At 44.0% G+C, this 12402-nt stretch overlaps 1 protein-coding gene across 1 annotated transcript in view; it reads left to right on the top strand.

The window, feature by feature from the left end:
* Nucleotides 1-12402, top strand: part of BPTF (bromodomain PHD finger transcription factor) — a 923754-nt gene that overhangs the window by 371450 nt on the left and 539902 nt on the right. Inside the window, exon 10 of the mRNA XM_053721515.1 lies at nucleotides 4047-4176. Coding sequence (XP_053577490.1) covers nucleotides 4047-4176 — 130 coding nt within the window. The remainder of the gene's footprint in view (nucleotides 1-4046; nucleotides 4177-12402) is intronic.

Genomic DNA, 12402 nt, shown 5'->3' on the forward strand with positions numbered 1-12402 from the left:
GGCCAAGAAGCCTGCTGCTGCTACCAAGACAGCATGAAAGGGTAGCCCCCGATCCGGGACCGGATCTAGTAGGGGGCAGACTTTCTCTCTTTGCTCAGGCCTGGGCAAGAGATGTTCTGGATCCCTGGGCGTTAGAAATTGTCTCTCAGGGGTACCTTCTGGAATTCAAGGACCTTCCTCCAAGAGGAAGGTTCCACATGTCTCGCTTGTCTTTAGACCAGACAAAGAGACAGGCATTCTTACTTTGCATAGAAGATCTTTTAAAGATGGGAGTAATTCACCCAGTCCCAACTGCAGAATGAGGACGGAGTTTTTTACTCAAACCTGTTTGTAGTTCCCAAAAAGGAAGGAACTTTCAGGCCAATTCTGGACTTAAAAATCCTAAACAAATTTCTCAGAGTTCCATCATTCAAGATGGAAACTATATGGACAATCTTACCAATGATCCAGGAGGGTCAATATATGACTACCGTGGATTTAAAGGATGCGTACCTGCATATTCCTATCCACAAGGATCACCATCAGTTCCTAAGGTTCGCCTTCATGGACAAGCATTATCAGTTTGTGGCTCTTCCCTTCGGGTTGGCCACTGCTCCAAAAATATTCACGAAGGTGCTAGGGTCCCTTCTAGCGGTTCTAAGACCGCGGGGCATTGCAGTAGCACCTTACCTAGACGATATCTTAATACAAGCGTTGTCTTTTCACAGAGCAAAGGCGCATACAGGCATTGTGTTGGCCTTTCTAAGATCTCACGGGTGGAAGGTGAACGTAGAAAGAAGTTCTCTGTCCCCGGTCACAAGGGTTCCCTTCCTGGGAACAATAATAGACTCGATAGAAATGAAAATCTTTCTGACGGAGGTCAAGAAGTTAAAACTTTCGAATTCCTGTCGAGTTCTTCATGCCAATCCTCAGCCTTCTTTGGCTCGGTGCATGGAGGTAATCGATATAATGGTTGCGGCAATGGACACAGTCCCCTTTGCCAGAATTCATTTGAGACCACTGCAACTGTGCATGCTCAAACAGTGGAATGGGGATTATGCAGATTTGTCTCCCCAGATACAAATGGACCAGATAACCAGAGAATCGCTCCTCTGGTGGTTGTCTCAGGATCACCTGTCTCAGGGAATGAGTTTCCGCAGACCGGAGTGGATCATTGTCACGACCGACGCCAGTCTCTTAGGCTGGGGTGCGGTCTGGAACTCCATGAAAGCTCAGGGTCTATGGTCTCGGGAGGAATCTCTTCTCCCGATAAACATTTTAGTATTGAGAGCGATATTCAATGCCCTCCAGGCCTGGCCTCAGCTGGCGGAGGTCAAATTCATCAGATTTTAGTCGGACAACATAGAACTGGACCTGATGGCGTCCCACCAGAACTCAAAAGTTCCCCTTTACGGGTCCAGGGATCCCAAGGTGATCATTCAATCTGGCTTATGTCTTTCCACCGTTTCTTCTTCTCCCTCGGCTAGTAGCCAGAATCAAACAGGAGAAGGCTTCGGTAATTCTGATAGCTCCTGCGTGACCTCGCAGGACTTGATATGCAGACTTGGTGGATATGTCATCGGCTCCACCATGGAAGCTACCTTTGAGGCAGGACCTTCTAATCCAAGGTCCATTCAAACATCCAAACCTAGTTTCTCTGCAACTGACTGCTTGGAGATTGAACGCTTAATTTTAGCTAAGCGTGGGTTCTCTGAATCAGTTATAGATACTCTGATCCAGGCTAGAAAGCCTGTTACTAGGAAAATTTATCATAAGATATGCCAAAAATATCTTTGTTGGTGCGAATCCAAGGGTTACTCGTGGAGTAAGATTAGGATTCCAAGGTTGTTATCTTTCCTCCAAGAAGGATTGGAGAAAGGATTGTCAGCTAGTTCGTTGAAAGGACAGATATCTGCTCTGTCTATTCTGTTACATAAGCGTCTGGCAGCTGTGCCAGATGTGCAGGCGTTTGTACAGGCCTTAGTTAGGATCAAACCTGTTTACAGACCTGTGGCTCCTCCATGGAGTCTAAATTTAGTTCTTTCAGTTCTTCAAGGGGTTCCGTTTGAACCTCTACATTCCGTAGATATTAAGTTACTATCTTGGAAAGTTTTGTTTTTGGTTGCTATTTCTTCTGCTCGAAGAGTTTCTGAATTGTCTGCTTTGCAGTGTACCTCACCCTATCTGGTGTTCCATACAGATAAGGTTGTTTTGCATACCAAGCCTGGTTTTCTTCCAAAGGTAGTTTCCAATAAGAATATTAACCAAGAAATAGTTGTTCCTTCTCTGTGTCCTAATCCAGTTTCTAAAAAGGAACGTCAGTTACACAATCTAGATGTGGTTCGTGCTTTAAAATTCAAAATTTAGAAGCAACAAAAGATTTCAGACAAACAGAGCAACTGCTACCTCTCTTTCCTTCTGGCTGAAAAGCATCATCCGATTGGCTTATGAGACTGCCGGACGGCAGCCTCCTGAACGAATTACCGCTCACTCCACTAGAGCTGTGGCTTCCACATGGGCTTTCAAGAACGAGGCTTCTGTTGAACAGATTTGTAAGGCAGCGACTTGGTCTTCACTGCATACATTTGCCAAATTTTACAAATTCGATACTTTTGCTTCTTCGGAGGCTATTTTTGGGAGAAAGGTTTTACAAGCAGTGGTGCCTTCTGTTTAGGTTACCTGACTGTTTCCCTCCCTTCATCCGTGTCCTAAAGCTTTGGTATTGGTTCCCACAAGTAAGGATGAAGCCGTGGACCGGACACACCAATGTAAGAGAAAACAGAATTTATGCTTACCTGATAAATTTCTTTCTCTTACGGTGTGTCCGGTCCACGGCCCACCCTGGCGATTTAGTCAGGTCTAAAATTATTTTTGTAAACTACAGTCACCACTGCACCCTATGGTTCTCCTTTTTCTCCTAACCGTCGGTCGAATGACTGGGGGGGGCGGAGCCTGAGGGGAGCTATATGGACAGCTCTGCTGTGTGCTCTCTTTGCCACTTCCTGTAGGGATTGAGAATATCCCACAAGTAAGGATGAAGCCGTGGACCGGACACACCGTAAGAGAAAGAAATTTATCAGGTAAGCATAAATTCTGTTTTTTTTACATTCTTGCCAAGACTACAATTTTAAGATGTAATCTCTCATTTTGTCAGGCAACAGTGTCATTGAGGCCTAAAACTTATTTGAGAAGGCAGCCTCTCTACTTCTTGGGCAACTGAAGCAGATATTTGTTATGAATACTTTTTAAGGCACACATCCCTGTTCCTGACAAATGACATGCATGTTTCAGCTATGGTAAAATTGTAATTGTGGGAAAAATGTACTATTATGTTTTGCACATGTTGTTACTGTTTTATGGATTTAGATTGTTGGCGCTACTAGGGTGATTCCATCCCATTCTGTCCTACTGCTGTAATTAGAGATGCTGGTGGAGGAGTCTTGCATTCACTGAAAAAAATAGTCTTATTACCCATTGGCTTTATGTTTTCTGTCCAATATATGGAAAATTGAGGAAGATTGAAATCATTTATTGGTTTCATTTTCTGTGGTAAGTTCTATTTCACCAAATGACTAAATGAGTGTGCTGTAGTTTTATTGACAAGTAAATAGCACACCCATACTTTGAACAATGGTCATTAGCTGTCTAGGTATAATAGTTATAATAATAATAACAATAATTATTATTTATTGGTTCTCTTATGGTGCAGTGTCACATGAGTTTTGAGTCCAAACTCCTTGAAACGTTCCATGTGCAACTTGAAAGGAAGAAAAAACAAGTTGTATTCAGTTTTAAACTGCACCTTAGTTTCAACTTTCCTTCCAACATTTTGGAGCATTTAGTAGAATTAAGGTTTCTTGCTTTAATTTTGTTGTTGTTTGTGTGGAGAATAAGGAGATTATTTAATGAGATATTAATAGCTTGGCCCTATTTAATGTTTGTGTGAATGTTTGTTGAATTTATATACATTGTCGGGTGCATCAATAACTTTTTTAGATAATGATGTTGTTACAAGTATGGTTACGGAAAAGTCAGATGCCTAATTTTGGTTGGCTTAAATTTTTCAGGTTACGTAGAATGACCTCAATAGAGCGAGAAGAAAAAGAAAAGGTCAAGAAGAGGGAAAGAAAGCAAGAGGAAGATGAAAGTATGCAGCAAGCCACATGGGTCAAATACACATTTCCTATAAAGCACCAGGTATGATAACAGAAGTTCTATTTGACTTGACAGAGGACTTAATTATTTTTTTCACACCACTATATCCCCTGTATCATATTTAAACATTTATTTAGTTTGCCTTTCCCTAGCAATTGTTAATCATTTAGAACTTTTTCTTTCATAAAACTAGCCATCACATGTGGGATTAAAGTGCAGTCCTGAAGGAGGAAACACCCCACACAACAGAGCTTTAAACCATCCCACTTTCCTGTGATTTCTTAGTCATTTTTTTTGTCTCCAGCAAAGAGCATGGTGAGACCTGAAGTGCTGATCTACACTTCAATTTAAAGGGGTTATCTAACCAATCTGAGGCCCATTATCCTCCTTTGAGTACCTACAAATAGGGCAGAGGACAGGAATTCAGCCAGGCAGTGAACATTTTCTCCTAGTGTGGAGATGCCACTAGCCTCCCATCTGAAATGTGGGCATGCCTGGCAAACCCCTGGTCTACAGTGTGCTGCTCCTACAGATCCTTTGCCTCGTATGGGCGCGTCTACTGGAAGCAGACTTCTGCTAAGGTGAGCACGATAGACTAACGTGCTGACCATGAACCTTCATAGCCCACAGGCCAATTAGCATGAACATTTACTCATGACTCATATAGTCTAGGGACATATTTACATACAGTTTTAGGCACTTTAGTGTACATTTGTAGTAGGTTCAGTCTTTAAATTTACCTGTGCTGGCTTTAGCACATACTGGAGCTCTGGTCCTCATTCTCAGCTGATTATCATAAGATCAGAAACATTTCTGAAGCTGGGAGCTCATTTTCAGAGACAGTCCACAGTTTTTCTGTTCCCTCACAGGTACCTCTGTCTTACATTGTGCAAATATTTGTGTGTTCCTCTGAGGGGGTTAATTCTTTCTGTGCCTGTTTTTCTGTGTTTCTGTGAAATCATGGTGCAGCTAAAGTCTTATGACATACTGAATATTTAACCCATTCTCACTCTCATCTGTTTGGTATGTAAGGATTTTTTTTCCCCATACTCAGCTGTGACCTATGTACTGAGTCTGTGTCTAATGAGTTATCCCCAGGACAGATCTACGGACCTGCATCCCAACATAAAACCATACATTTTGTAATCTTAATACTAATGACTAGCATGCCCTCAACCAGTTAAACACAAACGCATGCAAAAGAAGACAGAAGAGAACCGTTTGCAGGCCTTGGGCTCATCTGGAACATTCCTAAGGAGCGACCCATCTAGGTAGCCTGTATTCTCCATGAGTACAGTAGAATCATAATCCTCCTCAACTGAGGATGGTTATTCAGAAACCCAGGACCCCGCTTCTGATGAAGTAGCAGAATGTGTCCTTTATTTTCAAATTAGAGCACACAGACGCTCTGTTGCTGGAAGTTTTACTTGCCTTTTAGATTGTGGACCCTCCATTTGCAGACAAACAATCTGTAAAGAAGCTTGATAAGTTCTAAGAAGATTCAAGTTTTAATGTCCTCAGATGGATTGTTTCCTGCAAGAGAAGACAGGGGAGTGTTTTGGAGCCATGTATTTCTCTTAGTAGAGTATTGGGCTATATTAGCTTCTGAATGTCGCTGGGAAGTTCCCATACCTTCTTCCAGCCTGTATAAGCTATCCTTCCTGTATAAGGTTTACAGTGTTAGTTGCACTTAATTTCCTTCTGTTTCAGATCCCAGCTTGAAGGAAGATGTCTTCTAAATTGGGGTCAGTCCAGTCTCCTTTTCCCCCATAATAACTTATTGTTCTCTTATAAGGGGTAGTAAATATTTGCAGCACTCTTCTACTCAAACCTCTTTTATCTATGGGGGTATGTAGTCATAGCTGTAGTTTAAAGGTTAGGAGATATGGAACAGGATTTGTAAGACCTCAGTGAGGTCATTTTTATTAGAAACTGGGACAAGTGCTTGAATATATATGTATATATATTATACCTGTGAGGCTATTACTATCGGTGTGGCATAATTCCTTAGCAGTGGCACAGGTCTTAGTGCCTAAGAGGAGGACTTTTCTTTTGCAATATGTACCGAGTCAACGGATTCATCCTAACTTGTGGGATATTGTCCTTCCTGACAGGAAGTAGCAAAGAGAGCACCACAGCAGAGCTATCTATATAGCTCCCACCTTAACTCCACCCCCCAGTCATTCTCTTTGCTGGCTCTAAGCAGGAAGGGTGTTACGGTTGCCTCCAGGCTGGCTGGAAGTTGGACCGTAGAAAAGGATGCTCCTAGCGCTCACCAAAGGAGCAGCAGCACCGTGGACACTCTATAACTGCTGCGTAGCCACCATAAGTAATGCAGACTCTATAAACCACCGATGCTGGGCTGGTATCTCGTCGTCTGCTCTGCGCCCTGGACCTATGACCAGGCTCCAGTAGGTGAACCTCTTCCTTATGTAGCAATCCCTGTAGCTAAGGGAGTATGAAGAGCATAGCAATCCGTGTAGTGATTATAAGCTGTCCCCTACAAACATGAGTCAAAGCTGCAAGTTAGAGGGTCAAAAATAGGTCTGATGTGCTGGAGCACACAGCCTCCTTTTTATTGAGGTTACATGCAAACAGGACACTCTCAGGGGGAGGCATAAAATCCCCCATCACACATTTGATATTAGATAGAGAGACACTCCCTTTGACAGGCCACAACATTTACTTCAGCAGATAACATTACACACAATAAAACAATGCAGTCCACCTTATCAATACTAGAAGTCTGATTAGACAATGGGAAAGTTGATCACTAAACCTAATTAGAGCTAATCCCAGCAGACTTGTATTTAGAATAGGTTTCTTGAAGCTGAACAAAATTTAACTCTTAATGGCACACAATGAAACTGAACCAAGTGGGAGAAAGCCAGGGACAAGTCATTTCACAGGTCTGGGGACATAGTCTTAAAGGGGGCATTGTTCACCAAAGTCACAATATGTCCCCAGACGGTTCCCAAAGGGCCACACACACCCAACAAAAGTCAATATACTCTCAGGGGCACAATCTTCCAGGGGCCATAGTCATGAGGAAGGAGGCTGGCAAATAGGCTTCTCCAAAATCCAGGGAAGCAGGGCAACCTTCCATTTAAAGAGCCAGTCACAAATAGCAGTTTGTAACATATCTCCCCTTTTGGAGGGAGACTAACAAGGCACCTGACCTTCTGTCGGTCAGTGCCTAAGTTAGTCTCGCAACCCACCCACAAATAAACACTAGCAGCAAAGCAGCCCCCCCCACAACAAGTAGCACTGGCCTGTAGGTTCCAGGTTATAGGATGAAAGTGTAGCATCCTCTGCCTTCCTGGCGCAGCTGGGCAAATAGCTGATGGTACTTGGGGGGCAGAGGCCAGCGGCACTCTGCCCTGGTGCCAGCGCTTCTGCTGGGGTGAGGGGTTTGCAGGCCAGTCCTGTAACAAGGGGGTCTGTAGGGCAGAGGCCAGCAGCGCTCTGTCCTGATGCCAGCTCTTCTGCTGGGGGAATTGGGGCATAGTCCTGCCCGGTGGCAAAGGGAACGTGGGGGTCAGTGGGGGTTAACATCTCCACTGTTAACCCTGGGCCCAAGTTAGGAGTTAGCTGGGGAGGGGGAGATTGGCTTACCTCCTCCTCCTGATACTCCGGCGGCCGTTGGGAAGGGAGGTCGATGCTCTCCTCTTCCTGTGGAACATGCTGCGGCTGGGGAGAGAGACCGGTTGTCTCCTCTCCCTGGAAGGCACACTCCGGCTGGGGAGGGAGGTCGATGCTCTCCCCTCCCTGTAGCTGGGTCTGTGGCTGGGGATCTGGGCCGCCTGCCCAGCATCCCTGTAGGGCCGGTAGAGAGACTGCGGTCCCATCTCCACCTGCCTGCTGGGGGTCCTCCCAGGACCAGTCTATGAGGCCTGCTGCCTCTGGTATCTCTGGTTGGGGTTGGGGAAGGAGACCGGTTGTCTCTTCCCTCTGCACAGTATACTGCCGCTGGGGAGGGAGGTCGCTGCTCTCCTCTCCCTGTGGAACATGCTGCGGCTGGTGAGAGAGACCAGGTGTCCATACCCTCAAACTCCACAGTTGGCGCTCAAAGGCTCGTGCCGCTTTGTTCTCCATATCCAATTCCCGGATGATGCGACTGACTACCTCCTGCGCAGGGTCTGGACCATATCGGACTAGCCGCCTCTTTACCTCTGGAACGAAATCCGCGCCCTCATAGCGACGGATCCGGTTGAGGTGCTCTTCACATGGTTCTGACCAGTATCTTGTCAGCTCCATGCTGCTGTAGGTAGGGACGCTGCGCAGTGGCTAGCGTTGCCCTCAATAACTTTCCTACGATACCAGTGCTGTTGTGGTGCTGCTCCTTGCGCTAGGACACCAATCCCACCGCTGCCGCCAAATGTTACGGTTGCCTCCAGGCTGGCTGGAAGTTGGACCGTAGAAAAGGATGCTCCTAGCGCTCACCAAAGGAGCAGCAGCACCGTGGACACTCTATAACTGCTGCGTAGCCACCATAAGTAATGCAGACTCTATAAACCACCGCTGCTGGGCTGGTATCTCGCCGTCTGCTCTGCGCCCTGGACCTATGACCAGGCTCCAGTAGGTGAACCTCTTCCTTATGTAGCAATCCCTGTAGCTAAGGGAGTATGAAGAGCATAGCAATCCCTGTAGTGATTATAAGCTGTCCCCTACAAACATGAGTCAAAGCTGCAAGTTAGAGGGTCAAAAATAGGTCTGATGTGCTGGAGCACACAGCCTCCTTTTTATTGAGGTTACATGCAAACAGGACACTCTCAGGGGGAGGCATAAAATCCCCCATCACACATTTGATATTAGAAAGAGAGACACTCCCTTTGACAGGCCACAACATTTACTTCAGCAGATAACATTACACACAATAAAACAATGCAGTCCACCTTATCAATACTAGAAGTCTGATTAGACAATGGGAAAGTTGATCACTAAACCTAATTAAAGCTAATCCCAGCAGACTTGTATTTAGAATAGGTTTCTTGAAGCTGAACAAAATTTAACTCTTAATGGCACACAATGAAACTGAACCAAGTGGGAGAAAGCCAGGGACAAGTCATTTCACAGGTCTGGGGACATAGTCTTAAAGGGGGCATTGTTCACCAAAGTCACAATATGTCCCCAGACGGTTCCCAAAGGGCCACACACACCCAACAAAAGTCAATATACTCTCAGGGGCACAATCTTCCAGGGGCCATAGTCATGAGGAAGGAGGCTGGCAAATAGGCTTCTCCAAAATCCAGGGAAGCAGGGCAACCTTCCATTTAAAGGGCCAGTCACAAATAGCAGTTTGTAACAAAGGGTAAACAGAAGAGTTGTTAAACTGTTAGTTTTATTTTATCTTCAATCAAGTGTTTGTTATTTTTAAATCGTACCGGCATTTGTAACTAAGGTCCACTGCTGTTCCCACATGAGCTGAGGAGTACAGGAAAACTTCAGTGTGAGGAACGGTTTCTTGCTATACAGCAATATGAGGTATGTTCAGTCATATTTTCTGCAGAGACTGCGTTAACTCAGAAAGGCTGACGGGGTCCCCATTAGGGGAAGGGTAAGCAGTAATCCTAGTGTTATCAGAGGTTCTTACTAGCTTGCATAAAGGGTACATTTTTTGTGGGCACTCAGTTTATGTGAATTTGGGACAAACGTTTTTGTGTCTGGGAGTAACGTTTTCTGTTTTATGGGACATTTGCTTGAGGGTTCTTTGGGGTTGTTTATAACCCACATGGCTTTCAGACAGGGTTTGTTAGTTTTGTGTAGGCCCCAGCAACATCGAGTGAGGTCGGCGGGGCCTATTTTCGCGCCTCAGTTGCGCATTTACAAGCAACTTCTCCTGAGGTCCTGATAGTCTTCTGAGGGACTAATTCAAGCTTTCAACCCCATATTATCGCTTCCTAAGGGCAGGTAGGGCCACAGCAGAGCTGTGGCAAGGTGCTTTAGGGGGTATTAACCGGTTTTAGAATATTATCAATCCGGTTTTTTCATTTTGGGGTCTATTGCTTTTTTACTTGTGGTGCAATCCTTCTAAAGCTTAGTGGGTACACTGTTAAAATTTCGGAATTTTTGAAGCAATTTTAACCTGTTTTGCAGTTTGTGTATGCCTTTTTTTTCTCTTAAAGGTACGGTACTGTTTTTGCAAATTGTGTTTTTTTAATTAAAGTGTTTTCCAAGCTTGCTTGCTTCATTACTAGCCTGTTAAACATGACACTGAGGAAACTCATTGTTCAATTTGTTTAGAAGCCATTGTGGAACCCCCTCTAAGAATGTGTCCCAATTGTACTGATATATCTATAAATTGCAAACAGAATATTTTGACTTATAAGAATTTGGCATTAGATGAATCTCAGACAGAAGGAAATCAGGTGTCGCCATCTAGTTCTCCCCTTCTGGCGGTCCTAAGGCCGAGGGGCATAGCAGTGGCGCCTTATCTAGACGACATCTTAATTCAAGTGTCGACTTTCCAACTTGCCAAGTCTCACACAGACTTAGTGTTGGCCTTTCTAAGATCTCATGGGTGGAAGGTGAACGTGAAAGAGTTCTCTTATTCCTCTCACAAGAGTTCCATTCCTGGGAAATCTGATAGATTCGGTGGACATGAAAATATTTCTGACGGAGGTCAGGAAATCACAGATTTTTTTTTTGTATTAAATTTTTTATTGAAGTTTCAAAAAGAAAAACAATACGCAATACAAAGTTTGCCCCATCTATAAGATTAACATGAGTATGACATACAATATTGTGACATGTAAGTTATGTATGCAGCTAGTAGTGGGGTAACTGTTCCCAGCATCAAAGTGAGTCAATATTAGGGCTTGCAAAGATAAACATAGCAGCAGTAATATTACAAGGACGGCCTTAATTAGTGGAAACCTATGCTATGTCTAAAGAGGTGTCAAATATAAGTCTGGGCAAACTAAGGTATGACTTCATTTTGTATTTGAATGCTTTGAAACTGATCTCCACACCTATAAAATGACTAAAGTGGAAATTCTTATCATGGTGTGGAGAATTAGCATAGATAATGACCTTGAGTAGGTTGTAAAGAACGGGAAAGAAGAGGTGTAGCAGTGGGCGAGAGCCACTCGAATTATGGGGGGGGGGGGAAGGAGAGGGGAAGGATAAAGCATGGAGGATGGAGCCAACTGTGACAGGGCTGTAGGATGGACTTATTTATTGGACCATGTATGCTATAGGTGTGAATAGAATAGAAACTTATGTGCTATATGTATCTATGGGGCGAAGGTAGTTATATCTGTGATAGTAGAGGGGGGGGGGGGGTGGAAGAGGTCAGAACATACAATTTGCACCCTAGGGGAAGTTATATAGTAGAAGACGAACAAATGACATAGGACTGGGGTATTAAAATATGGGTGCCGTAACTAATTTACTAGTCTAGGCGTGAATCACTCTACTGTGAATTCAGACCCCCTGGGGAACTTGAGGGGGGGGGGTTAGTTAAGTTATAAACATCGGTTCAGTAGACGGGGTCTAGTAGTCATGAACACATAGTATGGACTTTATAGAGGGAATTCCCCATATGTACATTCTAAGAGCTTGAAATCATAATCTTGAGAGAGACAAATTATGATAGGATGTCTAACTTGGCGCAATGCAAATTGCATGGATGGCGCTCCTTAATATTTTACATGTCCCCAGGGGCTGTATTATGGAGGGGGTAGGTTACTGGAATGTTTAGATCTAAAGACCCCCATAAATACATGTTAACTAAGTTTAGGTAATTGTAGAGTGCTTCTTATCTAGGGGTTATATTGTAGGATTACCCAAGCATGTCTGTCACTATCTATAGCGGTCAAGATAAGCACACCTAGAAGAGAGAATTATCATAGCTAAATGGTCCACCAAATATATGTATTATGTGGGTAGCAATGTGCAGTAGGTACAGTCCTGCCTGTTATTTACAAAGACAGCCTTCATGACGTAGCTGGGGGTCTTAACAACGCTCCTGATCTCACATTAGAGGCAACAAGGAAGTATAACCACATAGCTATAAACTTAGTTAGCTCCCAGTAAGCAAAAAGCATATTTTGTACAGTAAGTCTCTTCTATTACCACTTATATTCTCCCACAATGTCCCAGCAGATAAATAATAAAGTATTGTAAAGTGCTATGACAAAAATGTCAAAACTGTTTAACATTGGTATCTAATGCTATTTAGAAATAACAGGAAAAACATATTATTCCCCATAGGGGTCTAAGTTAAACAGCCTATGATGATACTCGTGGGTTAAACAGTGTGGGAAC

Source organism: Bombina bombina, chromosome 1 (assembly GCF_027579735.1).
Source record: "Bombina bombina isolate aBomBom1 chromosome 1, aBomBom1.pri, whole genome shotgun sequence".
NCBI classification, from domain to species: Eukaryota; Metazoa; Chordata; class Amphibia; order Anura; family Bombinatoridae; genus Bombina; species Bombina bombina.